The sequence below is a fragment of the Salvia hispanica genome, chromosome 5 (assembly GCF_029641045.1).
Source record: "Salvia hispanica isolate PSC_SH4W2 chromosome 5, Shi_PSC_v1, whole genome shotgun sequence".
NCBI lineage: Eukaryota > Viridiplantae > Streptophyta > Magnoliopsida > Lamiales > Lamiaceae > Salvia > Salvia hispanica.
Window position 1 is genome coordinate 8831858 of NC_142696.1, and position 18903 is coordinate 8850760.

Below are 18903 nucleotides of genomic sequence, written 5' to 3' on the forward strand. Positions count from 1 at the left end.
ATGCTTCTTTTGGAGTAGCCGGGTCGAACAACGACCTCAACGTCCTCCAGTCGTCGCCCCTGTTCAACGATAGGTGCAATGGCGTTGGTCTCGCCATCAGTTTCATCGCCAACGGCAACCAGCACAACATGGGATACTATTTGGCGGATGGGATATACCCAAGCTGGCCCGTCTTTGTGAAGTCGATCAAGCATCCGGTCGGGCCAAAGAAGAGCTACTTTGCGACCCGGCAAGAGGCAGCGCGCAAGGATGTTGAGCGCGCATTTGGTGCGCTCCAGAATCGATGGGCGATGGTGAGGGGTCCGGCACGGCAGTGGTATATCCCCAACATCGGCGACATCATGTACGCGTGTATCATTCTGCACAACATGATTGTCGAAAGTGAAGGGGACGAATTGACTCAGTGGAACAGCGAAGATGACACGGGTGCCGGACCCAGCCACGGCGTGGCCACCGCGAATGTGAACATGGGTGTACCTCATGGAGAGGTTGAGCGGTTGCGCGCATTTACCGACATGCGGCAAAGAAATGCCCATATTCGACTTCAGGAGGATATCATCGAAGAGGTTTGGACGCGGAGGGGTGGACACTGATGTGGTTGTTGTTTTTTTCGCATGATGTATGTTTTTTTTTCTACTATGTAATTTTTTTTTTCGAATTATGTATGTTTTTTTTTAATGAAATATTCGTATTTCCCGTTCGTATTTTTGTCGGATGATGTCTTCCGTGAATTTAAATTTTAATTGTGAATTAATTTAATTGTGGGAAGGGCGAGTGGGAGGGGCGAGTGGGAAGGGCTAGTGATGTGGCAGTGGAATGGGAGGGGCTAGTGCTGACGTGGCATGGGAAGGGCGCGTGGGAGGGGCGAATGGGAGGGGCACCGCCGGAGACAACCTAATTAAGAATTATGTAACTTTTACTATATGCATCCGATATACATCCAAAACTTAGAATGAAGCAACAAAAAAAAGAACTTTGAATAAAGCTCATCGAGTGTGAGAAAGACACACGAGGGACAGTTACAAGGTACAAATTGAAAAGATAAGTAGAGTAGCAATGTTTAATTGCAGCAGTTGTTTTACTACGCACTCTTTCAACTAGAAACACTACATATTAGTAATAATCCAAAACATTCTTGGGTGGGCCGTTGAGTAAGTATTTGCACAAGGAAACACTAAATCAAAACAGGTATCCAAGAATGGAGATTAGATATGGCCTGCAGATAACATATCAATTCAAGGAGGGAATTTACATGAAAGAAGAAGCCAGAAAATGGCATCCACAAAGATCACTTAGCCGAGTTCAACAGGAAAAATTGCAATCAGGGTAGACTGCTACAACCACCTTGTCACATTCTTTAAGCTCTACTTCCTACACCACAAAACATTCTGGTTAGAAGCTGGTAAAAGTAAACAACACAGATACCAAATTTTAGATGATGAGTCATGCCAGCATTTTATTTAATTTATGTGAGAATACTAATGATGATAAGTTGCCAAAAATCATTTTAGAGGACACGAGATGATTTCTTTAACATCATGTATTCAAACAAACGGATCAGCAGTAAGCTGGGACAGCAAGAGATAAAATATCGTTCTTACTTGACCGCCTAATGTTGCGGCAGAACTTGCTACCACATTGACAGTGAAATGCCTTAACAGGGTGATCATGGTCGTCAAAATCAATCGCATAATCCTGAAAGTGCAACAGCCAAAACTGTAAGCTTTCCAAGTTATATTTAATGCATCAGCATACAGATAACATCTAAATCTCCAATGATGCCACAGTAGAATAAGCTCATTATACGTCAAACAAGATCACAATGGAAGCTTCCAGATAATAAGATTGCAAGTGTAAGAACTTATAAAGACCTTGAGAATTAAAAGCCTACTTTATTTGAAAGAAATTAAACATTCCATACATAACATAAAATGCTCCATTATTTGTTTAAGGCAAACAGCTCCCTTGAACAAACTTTTAGGTGAAATATGTTTCTCTTTCTTAGAAATGTTTTGTGTCTTCGAGAATACAAAAATTATCTGCCAATTAAATAGAGGGATATATCCTGTTACTTCCTACTTGACACAATCCTAATACACTGGTTCACATCCGAACTCAAATCAAGAAAACTATCACGATTTTATTGATTCGAAAGAAAAAAAGGATCTCTTAAGTAACTTCGTCTCCCTATAAAACAACAAAAATATTACTAGAAGCCTATATCCAACAATTCCATGTTAAAAAGGAGTTTAAAAGAGAGTTCAGGCATTTGGCATTTTCCAACCTTGATCGGCCATAAAATTCCCCCCAGTCATAATTTTTCCTTTATGATCTGTAGCCTTTTCACGCTATGCCTCTTTACGATGCAACAAGGAAAAATATTATGATAGAGCATGACTTATGAAATAGTTAGACTTACCCAAGTGAGTTCTTCCATAACCGTTATCTTTCTTGCAGTGAAAAGAGCAAGCTGCATTTAGCGACACATCCAATAATATTATCCAGAATTTGGTCACAAAAACTCAAAAAAGACAATAACTGGGTGAAATATATCTGAAGTATGATCCAACTACTTACACGATAGTAGTGGTGATCAGAAGTCTCCACTTTCACTGGTATCTCCACTAAATTTGAATCATAACATCTAAAATGGTAGAAAAGGGAATTGGTGTTAAGAAAATCTGCAATTAGAATCAGAAAATCAAAATATCTTGGAAGCACATAGGCAATTCGAGAAAGACTTGTTTTATCTTCAGAATGTACTCAACTTACTCGAGCACCAAAAATTGTTTGAGCAAGTAGATTTGCACCAGCACCAGCAGTGCAAGTGAAGGAAGATCAACACTCAATCATAGAGAACATAATTAGCTTCAACAACCAAAATTCCATTGGTTACAAATAGAATTTTTATGAAACCATTTATCCAGAGTAGAATCTAGCTGATACAACCCGACGACCCTACCAACCCAACGTAATAACTCAATCAAAACTCATATTTTAGAACACAAACAAAGTCATCAAATAACTGCAACACAAGTTCAGTACTGAAACAAACTTACCTGTGGTTAATAAACCTTGCAACATTTCCATAATTTGAAGCATCTAAACAAAGCGCTTCTTCATTTTTCAGCGATTCTTTCGCCCCCCAATGAGCATCCAGGACCATAGGATATGAATATTTCTCCTGTTTAGTGCTCCTCAAAATGCGACCAAAGAACTCTGAATTGGTTAAAACTTCTCCAACAAATTCACAAACAAAAGCACCTTCTGGCAGGTCCTCCAGAGTACGCAGACCCCACCCTTTTCCTTCCGGGGTCATGAACACCTGATCATACCCGGCAAGGAAAACACACGGAGAATATTATGTAATCATAGGGAAAGGACGTGGACACTGATACAAAGAATTGCCAGAGTTGGGATACAAATTTGCTGCAGCCAACAGTAAACTGTTACCTGTATATTGCGAGTTATTCCTCTCTGCACCACACGGTTGCCACATTGTTTATTGCAGCCACATCTCAACCAACATTCTTTGATGAACTTCCTCACCAGATGACCTTTGCACGGTTCAGGAGTATCATCACTCTTTGATCTTTCCAGAGGACATTCCTTACAGAAAAACTGGTTTTGTTTCTTCAGATCACGTTTCATGGAAATACACTCTTTAAGAAGTCCATCCTTAACCAGACCATCTGTAGTATATGCAAACTCACCTCTAACTAAATGTGCACATGCACAAGGTGCAGAAGATGACAAGCAATTGCCAGAGCAAGCAGAACAACTGCTATCTCCAATATGGGACAAGGAGAAATTCACAGAAGCACTTTGGAAAACAACATTTTCACGTATGTAGTAGAAGGATGGCAGAGACTCACTATTTACTTCATTCACCAGTGAAATTATAACTTTTTCCTGTCCCTTTGCTATGTCAAAAAGATCATGCAGTGGCTTGATTATTTCAGGAGTTACTGAGTGATCAGCAACCACCGAGCTCAGACCATTTGTTTCTTCTACATGACGCTCTTTGTTCTCAGTATGGGTTGCATGGCCATCCCCACCATTCATCTCCTCCAGATGAGAGCCATCATCTGTGCCATTGCAAGAAATAACCGGTTGTATTTCAGATAAAGGTAAATTGCTATTAGACTGGGGATCATTTGCTCCAGTTAATGAATTTAACCGCAGTGCACCAGCACCAAGATCATCTGTAGCAGATGATTTACTCGGTAAGTGAGTTGGATGCATGTCTATGGTTGAAGGGCCCACACTATTCTGATCTGATCTTAAATTTAGAAAGCACTGACAAACTTCTTTTAAAATATTCATCACAGAAAAGCTTGGGCCCAAAGTTTTGTGTGATCTGAGACATTTATCATCCACCAGTTGTAGTACTGTTTCAAGACTAGGCATATCGGAATCAGGCCTCACAAGAGGCAAGTTGCAGCTCAAGGAAATTTTCACCTCCCCAAGAGGCGAGGAAGCAATCTCTAGGTTAGAAGCAAACTGACTTGATGCCAGTTCAAGCTCACCATTTGTTATAGCTTCAGCAGCTCTCTTGTTTCTTTCTTTTCCATTTACGGATGGTGAAGCTGAGGGTTCAAAACAAGACAGTTCTCTAACTGAACCATTCTGATCAGATGAATCTCTTTTAATAGATGGCTCTGCAAATTATTCGCAGAGGTACTGATGGTGAGTATTAAACTACAGCTTCTACAGAAGTTTCTTACAGAGTGTCGAACAGTAAGCAACATACAACAAAATCATCAATAGGTCATTATGTTCCTTGTAGGGAAGGTTACTGAACATTCATTGGTTATCTTATCTCAAATAAATTCTAGTCTAGGACCTATAAAATATACTTAGAGCTACACAACAACCACATTCCTTTACATTTAGCACACAAAAGGAAATATCAGAATCTAGAAAGTAATGTACCATAATCAACCAAGGCTCCCTTGCAACCAAAACTATGACCCTAATACAACAATGTTACAGATAAAAACTAAAATAAAATATGAAATGCAACAAATAAAAATGACAAAAACATAATATCTGAAACCTTAGAACAACAATTAAAACATAAAGTCATAAACTATTACATATTATGTGTAATAATTGAAGCTTAGGACAATAACTAAAATGAAAAGCCATACATCGATACATATTATGTCTAAATTCAAATCCTCATCAGCCACAGCATAGTCATCCTCGACAAGTCGACATATCAAAGTCTTACTGGTACAGAAATTTTGTTTTACTGCATTATATTCTTTTACTGGTTCATATTGTTTTATAGCAACCAGCATTATATTTTTTTACTGCATCATATTCTTTTGTTTGAGGTTATTGTTGCGGAAAATTTTTATAACAAATTAGACTTTGAAGTTACAGAAACTATTCACTATAAATATAAGTTATAAAAATGTATTACTACAATTTACAACAAAATAGCAAACATAATTAATACTACTAGTTAGTGAGTTACTGAGCAGCAGGGATAGGGTTTGACTTTTGAGAGGGAGATAGATGTAGGTTTTCAGGTTTTGCTGTTTTGGAGGCTGATTTGAGATTTTAGAGACTAAAAACCCTATTTTAAATTGGGGAAGGGATTTGGTTGCAGGTTAATGGGCTCAAAATGACAAAACGACCGCCATGGTGCAGCCATAAAAATCTGCCACAAATCGTTGTGGCAATGGTGTTTTTACAAACACCACCACAGAAAAGCACCATGGCAGATAATTGAATAACACTGAAGTCTGAAAACTAAGCATTTTTGGGGCTCATAGGAGTAGATTTTCACGATCCAAGGGAGTCAATCAGCACAATGCATGGAGTAACGAGGAAGGCAATCAGCGAAGACTAGAACAGTAATTGTGATACTAATGGCAGTGTAAAAGTAAAATATAAAGCAATATAAAAAAAAGCAATATCTGAAACCGTATTATTTAGCACTCAGCCCCATAGGAAATTCCAACCTGGACCAATGATAGCAACAGGAAGCACGAGTTGTGGCATGTCATCTGTAACAGGCTCTTCTTTAGGAATAATTAAAGCAAAATTTGAAGCACGCTTCTTTTTGGGAGCCGGAACACAACCACGCACGACTTTCCACTCCTTCTTATGAGTAGCCTGGGGAGAACCTTGTGGAAACAAAATCTTATCCCCAGATGATGTTTGAGGACAGATGGATTGCTTTCCTCTGTCTCTGAGCTTCATAGCATGAGAAGGACTTGTGGCGCTATTGGGCTGGCAGGGGTCACATACCTCATGGACAACCAATGATTCAGAATAAGCAGGCTGCTTTCCTTTTACTTTACCGAGTAACTGAGGATCAGTCCTTCTCCTGTTTTCAGCACTGGGCTGAGGTGACAAAACCAAGCCTTGAGATGCATTTACCTCTGGTGAGCGTATATTAGGTGGTTCAGTTGGTTCATCTTTAGGAATGATCAGGGGCATCGTGGGACCACTATCAGTAGCTGCAGCAGAGGAGGTGCTTTGACCATCTTGGTATCTAAGTCGTGCCCTTTTTAAAGGCTGTGTCGACTCTTCAGCTGCCTGTGCTTGTTGCTCCAACCTTTCCTATTTTGGAAAATCAAGCCATATAGAATCACAAGATCGAGGAAATTAAAATGAATGAAAAATATCACTTGAAAATTGAACTTTAAGGGATAGCATAGTGTAAAAAGGATAACCTACTTCAGCATTCGTTTTCTTCTTTGAACACTCAGATGCCTGAAAGATGAGTACAAAATATAAGCACATTTGAATCTCTTGTATAATTAGATTGCTTTAGTTACTAGCAGAGTAATTGTAAAGGAACAGAAGCTTTTGTTGAGATTGGAATATAAGCAATTCTATTAAAAGATAACATACTTCCCTGTCCACTATCTTTCAATGAATGCTTGTTTGCTTGAGTGAGAGAATAAGCATCAGCAAGTCATGTGAAGTAAGCTATTGACTAAAAAAAAAAATAAGATACGGAAACAGAACTTCAACAGAAGACATAGCATATATCACTTACTTCGGCTTCTTGTCCCTCAAATATAGCATCAGCAAGTGCCCTATAATTCTCCTCTTCAATAAGTTCCCAGTTTTTGTCATACAATTTTAGCAAATTCTTCAAAACCGGTTTCACCATAGCTTCAGAGATTCCAATGTCCTTCATAGCACGAAAGGCATTGGCAACCCTAGCTTTTGTCTGCTTGCTGCTCATCTCAGCAGTTTTTTATGAAGCAGGCTCATAAACTTTCAATACACCAGTAAGCTCTTCTAGCAAGCACATTAAAAAGTATAGATAAGAAGAAAACACATAATTGTAAACTAATTAGTACTTAGTGTGATAAAAACATCACTTTGAACCAGCAATTTTCATTCAATTCTAGGTTAAACTTTACGTAAATAACAACGAGCTAGATGAAGTGCTTTTACAAATCAAACTATCATACAACCACAGAAATATCCAAGCAGACGAGCCAAATAATATCCACAAAATCATTAGAGATGGTACACCACATTCATAGAAGTGGCAGAAACAGTAGCAAGAGACAAATCAAAGTTTGAGAGTAATCCTAAGCCCCTAAACTTACTGAAGAACATGAAGCAAGCAATGCATTTTGTTTTCTATGTATCTTTTAATACAACACTACAAACTACCAACAGACAAATTTTTGGAGCCATATGTTCTATACATGCAACACAAGATAAGCATGCAAATGGAAGACAAGAGAGATGTAAGGAGAGCATGTTAATCGACTTATCGACATATACTAAGAATGCAAACAGAGCATGTTAAATCAGATAAATACTGATAAAAGCTTCACCAGATGATAGTAATACTGATAAATCAGATAAATCACTCCACCTTCCGCAATGAAGGATAGCAATACTAAAACGTAGTCAAAACAATAAAGGCGTGTGGAAATTGAGAATTTCTCAACACGCGCAAAAAGACGGTGCATAAACCCATAAACCCTAAATTTATCCACACAAAATAAACGGAAATTAAAAATAAATTAACGACTGAAGCAAAAAAAGTTGTTGCCAGGAAATGTACACACAATATGCGAGAGAAAATCTTTACAGCTTAAATTAAAGAATCGTGGACGAAATAATCAGTATGCATTCAAAGAAATTTTGGGTGCTTTTATCAAAAATAAAAATGAAACGAGAATTGTTAAAGAGAGTAGCCACGAGTTGCAGTGAATCACTTAAGCCGAATTCTTCTTGCCGTCACTTACAATTCAGATACAACGACGACTGTTGAGTGCGAGTTTGAGAGGGAAAAAATGCAGTAGATACAGTGTTTGCTGGTAGTAAAAGAGAAAATAGTCAATATTCGATTTTGGGATACTGGATTTACTTTCACCTTTACTGGCATTAACACAGCTATTAGAATCACCTACGACACTTCTCCCGGAGAGGATCACGGCAAATCGTGATCCATCTCCTAATACACCACTCACAAACATAAGTGATAAACCCCACCATCATTTATTATGTTTGTGAGTGTGTATTAGGAGATGAATCATATTTTGCCGTAGGTGATCCTTACCGCCTCCACACCGATAACAAAATAAAATAATGTTATAAACACGAGCAATTAAAATAAGTGATAGTGAATCCATTTTATTTTGTTATGAGTATGGAGCAGGAATGGATTAAGATTAGTGGAGTAGGTGATCCTTGCTATTAGGATCACTTATGTAATTTCCTAGTCCATCTACTACTATATATACACACAAACAGGAGTGCGGTAAGGATCACTAGGAATGGATTAGGATTAGTGGAGTAGGTGATCTTTACCGACATGTGACATGAGTGATGTACTCTCTCCGTTACATAGTAATGAAGGCGTTTCTTTCCGGCACGGAGATTAAGAAAAATTGTGTTTGGTGAGTTAAGTAAAGGGAGAATAAAGTGAGAAATGAATAAAAGTAGAGAGATGAAAAGAGAAAAAAGTAAGAGAGAGTAAAGTAGGTGCGGAAAAATGTGTAGTTTTACTAAAAAGAGAAATAACCCTATTACTATGGAACGTACCAAAATGACAAAATGACTCTATTATTATGAAACGGGGGGAGTATATACTTGGATCACCTATGTAATTTCCTACTCCATCTACTACTATATACTCCATCTCCATCACTCATGTTTGTGTGCAGTAGCGGACGCAGAAATAAATTTTAGTAGGGGCTTTACTAAAAAATTTTATTGTTAACAAAATATACATATTTCCTCCGTTCGTGAAATATTGTTCATTTTTGTCATTTTGGTCCGTCTTTATTGTCCACTTTTTTTTTATCTATTTTTATTGAGTCCACTTTCAACTAAATCATTACACTCATATTAATCGTAAAACTAATATGTAAATGTGGGATCACATTCCATTAACTTTTTTCACTCACTTTTCTTCACATTTCTTAAAATTCGCCCAAAGATATGAAAAACATTTCACGGAGGGAGGGAGTATATATATAAAATATACTTCATCCATCCTAAAAAAAAATTAGTTTTACTATTTTGGCCGTCCCCCAAAATTAGAGTATAAATATGAAGTTTTTATATTACTACGACTAATAATGTGGATTCCACAATCCACTACTATTATTTCTACTGTTTTTTTTCCCCTCCCTTGTTTTTTTTCACCTCTCTTATTTTCTAATTGCATATCAAAACTCTTGTCATTTATAAGTTTATATATATTTTTAGAATAAAAGAAATATATAATAATTATTATTATAAAAATACATACATATATTTTACATAAAACTAATCCTAACACAAATTTAACTATTTTGAGAAACCCTTTTCAGTTTTCAATAGTCATTTGAATAAAAAATGGTAGTGTCAGTTTAGGATATAATTTTACAAGTGTTACTACTGGATGGATGATAACTATAATTTAGTGGCACTTTTTAAATTATTTTAAATCTAAAAAAGTGCCACAGCCACGTATTTAATGAATAATTAGACAATTGACATTTCAACTCTATTATTCATTTAAGTTTAACAGTTTTTTTTTTTTTTTTTTAAGTTTAACCGTTTATCTTCTCCTTCTTTCCAATTCTACAGAGCGGGCATTGCTGAAATGTAGGTAGTTTTTTCTATGAATTTAATTTTCAGCCCCTCCCTTCTATTAAATCTCCAACAATTAGCCTTCAAAGACATCAATTTAGTGAGAGCTGAAGATACTTTTCGAAAAAATTTGAAATTTTTTACAATAGAAATATATTAAAAAGAAAAGTTTGGGAAGGGCTTAAGTACCTCTCCTCTTGAACGTGTGTCCGCATATGTTTGTGTGTATATAGTAGTAGATGAAGTAGGAAATGACATAGGTGATCCTCATTGTTAAAATAGGGAGTGTATAAAATGCAACATTTTCCATCAATCGCACTTAAACTTTTTAATATTGAACCATTAAATCTATTTTGGTGTTATAATATTTATTTTTTCCAATTAAGAGCATTCGCAGCGATGTTCGGTCAAACTAAATGTCTTGTCCCCTCGGGATGAGTCGCGATCAAGTCGCCTTTGCACATGGCTCGACGCAAAGAGCATCGCAGTGCGGAGATCACAGCTCGGTATGCGAGTGGGCGTCGTTTTGAACTTTGAATTTTTATTTTTTTTAAATTTGAAAAAAAATAAAAGAAAATTCCAAAATTCGAAAAAAAATCACACTTCCCCAAATATTACCGTCTATAACCGTTTCCCATTTTTTTTTTTCTTTTTATTTTTTTCCTCCAATTTATCCCAAAATCATCTTTCAATACATAACTCTCCCAAAAATAATTCACACCAAACTCTCTCTCTCTATATATATAAATTTTCTCTACACTTTTCATAACTTATTGTGCAAAATATGTAGGACAAACAACTAGCACCCATGGTGCTGGTGGAGCACGCCAACGCAGACCAGGGCAGGATTACCCGACATCGGGTACTTGATGCACTATTTTTTAGCACTATAAATACATGCAAGTATACATAGTAGGAATAGTATAGCTAAAGGTTAGTACTGGGATATCGAACACGGGGAATATAATTGCAACTGGCTATTATGTACTAAGCGTCAAATACTATCTAGAGAAACAAGAGAAGTTTTGGTTTTTTAAAGTAAAAACAATTAAAAGCAATCAAACAACTAAATGCAATTAAATCACAAAGAAAAAATATGAGAGATAAGAGAATTCCATGGATGTGCGTTCCCAGTTATGGTTATACAAATTCCAACTACAATACCCTAGCACAGTTTATACTTTGAAAGGACGAGTCACCTAGCTTATGCTCATGCAATGCAAACGTTGATTACAAGATTAGGGTTGTCCATCCTAACACGTAACTCCATAAAGCTCCTAAGACCCTTGAAAAGTCATCACTCTCAATTAACAGTGTCGTTTTAAGGGAAACTAACTGTAGCGTCTACTATGTGGATCTAACTCGCTAGAACTCTCTCACAGTTATGAAGCAAGTTATATTAAATCATGCAAGACTGTGTCACTCAATCATGCAGCATCAGAACCACTTAGGGAAGAAACAAAGTAAAAACAAAACGGATATTAAATAGAAAAAGGATTGTATAACCAAAGTCGTTACTAACACATACCTAGAATCCTATGAGTTTAGTTACACATAATGGAATAAGCTAAACACATAGATTGAAGGGAAGACAATTTGAACATAAAACTAAAGTAAATAAAACTCGTAGGTTGAATCCTTGTCGTTCTTGATGTTCTTGAAATCCTTCTCCAACCCCTTGCACAATGAAGAACTCTCAAATTTATGCTATGGAAGTAATTGGCAAAAAGATGATGAAGAATTAGGGTTGGAGGAGGAGCTATGAAAGCTACCCTTTTTGGGGCTATGGAAGGGTTGAATTCTATGAATGAGGTTATGGGGTATATATAGACTTGAGAATGATTTAAATTTGGTAATAAGTTTCCTCCAAGCATTAGGAAAGATGTAATTTTCGTTCCCCATAGTAGAAGGAAAAGATTTGGCTTTACAAGGTAATATCTTATTTCCTTCTTCAAATTTCCGCCTAGACTGCAGCTGGCAGCTTTGCGCGACTTTGGTAGAACGGCCATAACTCTCTCCACAGAACTCTGATTGATGTGATTCTTGTACCATCTTGAAGCTATTTTCAAGACGAAGAGAATGGTATGTATAACGCCCTGATCGGACTTCAGGATCTCCGGAAAATTGAGTTTGAAGACAGTTGTCGCGCACCGCGTTTTTGTGGCGGGCCGCCGCACCTTGGCCGGCGGTCGCCGCGCGTAGTCCAGAAGCTTCTGACTCTTTGTGGCAGTCGCCACGCACTTCCCGGAGGTCGCCGGGCGTGTCTTTGTCTCTGTTAAGCGCCGGCGGTCGCTGGAAGTGTTGCAGCGGTCATCGGACGCCACCTGAAGCTCTCCAGATTTCCTACTTCGCGTTTTAACTCCCTTTTTAAGTTCAAATATGCACATTTCTCACAAAACATGTCAAAATACCAAAATAGATAAAATATGCAAATAATGGACATGTAATGCAACTTTGACATTAAAAATGGACCAAATAATGGCCTAAAAACAGTGCAAAATTCGAGCGTATCAGCCTAAGGATCTGCGATGGCCAACATGTCTGGATCCTCCAACTGCGTTTTTCTACCAACCTTATCCAGTAGACATGCAGCACATCGGCGCACCATTTGAGTAGACGGCGAACCCGACTTAGTCGATGTCCTAACTTCCAAAAGGAAACTTAACCGGACGACGTTCCCGCGTTCAATGTCTGCAATCCATACTATCCGGCCGAGACGGATAAATTATTCGAGGCATGGGTTGCCACTTTGGAAGATTCGGTCATAGAACCAACTAAACCCAGAAGAAGTTTTGAGAACGGTCACCAACCAAATCGGGAAGAAGTTTTGGGAACGGGTCACCAACCTCTACAATGTTAAGCGGCCGAGTTGTTGATAGTAATATAAAGATTCTTCGCTTGCATTTCACACGAGCAAGCAAAGATATCCAAAAGTTTAGCAGTCTATTCAACAATGAAATGAGGCAGACTAACAACAGATCGAGCGACGTTTTGGAGGCGACCATGCTTCTCTTCCTAAATGACACCCATAAAGTCTGCAAGCGTATTTGTTTGGTTAGTCATATGGATAAGTAGGTGGGTGGAACTAGATCCTACTCAGGCTCCATCTACAAAATGATCGAGGTCGCACGCCGATCTCGACGAGATCGAGATCGCAAGCCAGCTTGTTGGAGCTGATATGGATGGTTCCAATGCCAATATGAGTGGTTACGGAACTAGTTGGCGACTTTGTCCACTTGGGACGAAGGTCGCGGCGACCATGCTTCTCTACCCCCTTCCCCACCTCCTAATCAAACTATTTTATTCAGATATTTGAACCTGGCACTCAACACTGACACTTAGGGGTGAACATTCAAGTTTTGATTCATTTTTTTTTTCAAAATATAACCGAATCCAAAAAATAAAAACCTAGACTTAACCGAACAAATCGAAATTATATGAAAAAACTAAAATCGAAAATCGAAAAAAAAACATATAAAGTTACAACTTAAAAAGTACAAACCATAAACCTGACATGATTATATCTATGATCCATCAACCAACAAAAACAAATATTCAATCCACATTCCGCAATAACATTACTCGTTCGGTCTTCTAGTTGGGTTTTGGTCAGATTTATTTCTTGGCTTCATTATATTAGGTGTGGCCCACATTATGAAGATTGTAGTCTAGTGTTTAGTAAGTCAGTTTTGGGTTCTGTGTTGGTCCAAATAAATTAATTTTCTGTAACTCATTTTCGTTGATCTGCCGAAACTATCCCCGAAAGTGTGGTATCCCCAAAGTGTGACTGCCCTTCTTCTATCTAGAATCATCGTCAGGATTTCGCCACCGCGCGACGTTCGTCAGTACAGCCTGTCGGCGGCCTCCGTCAGTAAGCTCGCTGTCCAGACCCGATGTCATTGCTGCTCGATTTCGGCGCCGGTCGACTCTGAGTTGACATGTCTGAGTCACCGGTCTAATGCGGTTGTGGTTCGTGTTTCACCTCCAACAGAGTCGTCGAGCAGGGCTGCTATTCGGTGGTCCCTTCATATGTTGCGTTCAGCTTCCCTCCTTCAAATTGAGTACATACTAAGGAGATGTATCCCTAGGACCCTCCAATTGATATGCTAGAAGTAGCACTCACGCCTGGTTCAAGTGAGAAGAGGCATCACCACCCACCCAGTTTTCACCTTGACGATCTTTCTCTAAGATGGTATGCATATGACTTTGTGGACCGCGTTGCTTGTTCTTGCTGTTGTTTTTGCCTGAATTGAATTGTACGCCTTTGATCGAACAATTGATTGACTTCCGCAATTGACTGACTTTTGTAACTGCGGTCCATGAGAATTCTCGAGCGTCACCGTATCGTAGTATTGAAGAAATTCTTGAAGACGTCCAAAAGATAAACAAGGTAATGACACCTATAATCTTGTGTAGACATCAATGCATAAAAAATTATAGTTTTAAATACCTTGTTCTATCTTTTGGACGTTTTCAATAATTTCTTCAACACTAAATTTGGAAGACTTGCGAAGCTAATTTTGACCACAAACAAGATACTCGGCAACTTTAGGACTTAAAGGGCTACTAAATGGATCGAGTACTCGGGCTCCGGTGCTAAAAGATGACTCAAATGCTATAGTGAAGATAGATACCGCTAGAATATCACGGGCAACTTGGCAGAGTACATAATATTTATATTTACTTCCTCTTTCCCACAATAATATACATTTTCTTTTTCCTTTTTAGTCCGTCCCACAAGAATATGCACTTTCTAATTTTGGAAAGTCTTTTTTCTCTCTAATGAGGTGTGACCTATTCTCCACTAACAATACTTTAATTACTTTTTCTCTCTACCTTTCTCTTACTTTACCAATTTTACATTAAAACTCATGCCGAATCCAAAGTGCATATTCTTTGGGAATGAGGGAGTATTATTTTTCCACCAATCCAAAATGTCAAATTTTGGCCTACCAGTCTCAATATCCTCCTTAAGATATTTCTATACATCATTGATATCATTTATGCCTTTGGTTAAAACTCTCATACAAGGACCCAACCATTTTCATTTCATTCTTCAATACATCGTTATCATTACGTGTAACATTTGACAAAGCTTCAACTTCATTTTCAAATGAGTTAGTCTCACCGTACATATGTGCCAATAAAAGTTTCACCAACTTCAACCTAGGATCAGTCACAACAGTCATGAAAATGAGCTTATTCATCTTCCTAGGATCCCTCCAATATTTTTGTCAATTTTTTCTTTCATCTTCTTTGTCATGATACTCAATTCAAAATCATCACTTTCTATAAAAGCTATCAACAATGCTTGCACTTTGTAAATCTCATAGGCCATGTTTGGTTGCCAGGATTCTGTCTAGGAAAGTAATCTGATTCCTTAAATTTTAAATTCTTATGTTTGTTTCGGTTTTTAATCAAACTGGGAAAGTAATCATAATCCGAGAACAAGGAAAGTTAGTACAACTTTCCAGGATTCTGAATCCTAACTTTTCTTAGGTATTCTTTTTTCCAGTTTTAGGATTCTTACATTTTAAAGCAATATAGTGTAGTTTTATTATTATTGTTATTATTATTATTATTATTATTATTATTAATTTCAATATTTTAAAAATAATTTAAAATTATAAATCATAGTACTTAATTTCACAATAATAAATAACTATTATTAAAATTATCATAATTATAACTATATTTTATATTAATTCATAATAGTAATTAATAATTAATAAATAAAATATAATTATATAATATAAATTGTATAATAAATAATAATTATTATATTTTATAAATTAATAATTAATCAATAAATTCATAGTGCAATTTTAATTTATAAAATTTATTCAATTATAATATCCATAAATTTATAATTATAATATAATAATTATTATATTTATTTTTATAATAAATGAGTATAATACTGCATGTAACTATAATTATAATTATATTATTATATATTATGATGGATACTCCATGTTTAAACTATCCATCATAATAATAAGTATAATAATATAATAATTATTATTTATAATTAATAATTTATTAAAAAATTTATAATATTATTCTTTTTTATAAATAAAATAATAATAAGTATATTTTTAGTTTGGTGTTTAGATTAAATATAAATTTAAAATCTTGATATTTTCCAAACACAGGAAAGTAAAGTTACTAGGAATCATATTCCCGGGATTCATTTTCCCAGGAATCATTTTCCTTGCCAACTTTACTTTCCCACCAACCAAACATGGCCATAAAGAAATAAATTAGATGTGACATATAAAGATCTATAAATCTTATTAGCTGCCTCATAAAAAATCTTCAAGAAATTCAATATTAATTTTTCTTTCCTCCAATCTTCCTTTTTTGGCACCCCATGAACTTTATCCTCATCTACATCCTCATCATCATGTTCAACCCTAATTAGGGTTTTGGTCGCATCGTCTCGTTCTTCCTTTTCGTGTTTTCGTTTCTTAACGAACAAGTTATTTATAATTGTGGTTTAAAATCCTAAACCTAGAATAAATTCTATAACTTGCGGTAAATTAGAATGAATTATTTGTTTAATCAAGATTCTAATTTAAAGAGATTATGTTGCCTTCTTTAAAAATTGCCAATTGGAATAATTAGTTCAAATGAATTGATTTAATTTGTTAATTAGTTTATTTTGATGGATTCTTTCCATCTAGATAATATCATAATAATTAACATAAGGAAATTCAATATTTGATTGATCTAATTTTTGGCATTTCCATAATCGGATAATCGGTTAGAATTTTAAAGGATATTCTCTTAGCATGCATTCATGTTTTATTTTAAGGTTTGTTTGAAATTTTCTTTATGTTAATTGGTGTGTTATGGAATTATTTCCTAGAAATATACCTAAGGAAAAGACATAAGTTTTCAATTGTTCTATAAACCTTAAAATTTCGAAATTACATGTATAATAATTGGATGGATTTTAATTGGAATCTAATTCCTAGTTTGAATTTTGTCTTTAATATGATGTAGGTGAATTTTATTTCATCTAGATAACATCGGTTTAATTAAAGAAGTGAAAAATTCATTTGGCATTAACATGCTACTTAAATCCTAAATTATTAAAGTTTTAAATGATTAATTGGATTTTAATTGGAATTCAATTCCTAGTTTAAAATTTGAATTGTATCTTTAATTTTGATGAAGATGATTTTGTTTCATCTAGATAACATCGAATTGTTTTAAAGATGTAAGAAATTCATAGAGCATTAATTTTGCTATTAAAATCCTTAATTATTTATTTAAGTTGAATTTTGTCTTTAATCTTGATAAAAGTGAATTTTATTTCATCTAGAAAACGTCAATATGAATTAAAGATGTAATAAGATTTTTCTTGTCATGTGATTTTATGAAAGCTATGAGAATTTTAATTCTCGAATTTAATTGGTGTGTTTTAAATGGATTTTGTCTTGATTGGATAAATGCGGATTTATATATCAAAGTGGGCATTTTAAATTGAGACTTAGCTAATCTTTTATGATATACACCTAGACATTAATTTTAGGATAATGATGAATTAATTCTATCTAAGTAAATCCTAATAGTATTAAAAGGTAATTCTAATAATCAAGATACGTTATTTTAACTAATAATGTATGATTGTTGAAGATTGGACTTAATGTCTAGATAATCTTGTTTATGTGAAGATAGAATTTTAATTCTATCTATTTATTTTAGATGCTTAATTAAATGATCAAGTTTCGTCATTATGGTTATGTGAACCTTGTGTAAATGTGTTTACATGTTTTATTGATGAATGATGGATATTTAATTTGAGTTATGATTTTATTTGTTAAAATCTAGTTTAACTCGTGCATCGCCTATGTACTTATTGCCTTGCATGCATAGCTAGTATATGTTTAATTATTCTTTGAATGTGGACACCTGTCTTATCTGCTTGAGTGATAATTAAACTATTAAAACCACCAACAAGAAAATATGAAGCGATAATTACAACACGTTTGTATACGGCCTCCATAAAATTGGTCTTAGTACGAAGTAGTGACCGGCCTGTCTTTACGGGATGAACATTACCAGTTCGTAAGTTTGGACTTCTCTAGATAAAGGTTATTAAAATCGTAAAATTAGGTTTTCAGTAATATCACGACTGGTCTTTACCGGAGCAATATTGCTGCGAAATTATAAGGATTGTATTTTAATAATGCTTAGAGGGAGCTATAGGAGGAGGTTCTTGTCCGGTTCGACCTTTCTTTAGAGGAGTTCACGCACAAGTAAAGAATCCTTAGTGCTTAATTTCGTGGTTATACGCTTTAGCAGTGTTAGTCAGTCATGCCATTCTTATGGTCTCTGGAATATCTGTCGACATTGTGGCCAGTAAAAATAATGGATTTCTTGCATGAATATGACACGGCTTCCTAGTAGAAGAACGTTTGTGCTTGATTTTTGTGGATGTAAAATTGATGAATTGTTTTGTGGTTATTTGCAATTCCTTGAAACTTTACATGTTTATATTATTGGTGTTTGTTCTCAGCTTGAACGAAAGATGATTGATACTTGGGATATTTACTATGCCATACTTAGTTCGAGGAAACGTGACTCTGAATTGTTTAAGGAATGGTAAAGTAAGCTTGATGTTGATCGTTTGATCAATGACTTGAGATTGATTCTCAGCAAGAATCATCCGCCCACATACCATCTACAAGGAGAGGACAAGGAGTTTCGTGATCAGTGGCATACTGCGGAATATCATCTCAAGGGCTTCGTTTTAGCCAATGTTTGCAATGCCCTTGAGAGGTTTGACAAACCCAAAAGGCCGTTGGTCAACAAGCCCACGTG

At 35.8% G+C, this 18903-nt stretch overlaps 1 protein-coding gene across 5 annotated transcripts; it reads right to left on the minus strand.

Annotated features, from left to right (window-relative positions):
- Window positions 1–953: 953 nt before the first annotated feature.
- On the minus strand, window positions 954–8421 carry LOC125188754 (putative inactive histone-lysine N-methyltransferase SUVR2). Of its 5 annotated transcripts, none has more exons than XM_048085795.2 (10): window positions 8238–8421; window positions 7022–7266; window positions 6697–6732; window positions 5976–6579; window positions 3454–4661; window positions 3060–3325; window positions 2578–2644; window positions 2420–2470; window positions 1602–1695; window positions 954–1371 (listed from the first exon to the last, which is right to left on the minus strand). In XM_048085795.2, the coding sequence occupies exons 2-10, from the start codon at window positions 7211–7213 to the stop codon at window positions 1358–1360; spliced, it is 2532 nt and encodes an 843-aa protein (XP_047941752.2). In that variant the 5' UTR covers window positions 7214–7266; window positions 8238–8421; the 3' UTR covers window positions 954–1357. The 5 variants fall into 5 exon arrangements, with proteins under 5 accessions (XP_047941752.2, XP_047941750.2, XP_088914991.1 ...); XM_048085793.2 differs by having other exon boundaries at window positions 7022–7269; XM_089058865.1 differs by having other exon boundaries at window positions 3454–3692; window positions 3876–4661; window positions 7022–8421.
- Between the last annotated feature and the right edge of the window lie 10482 nt (window positions 8422–18903).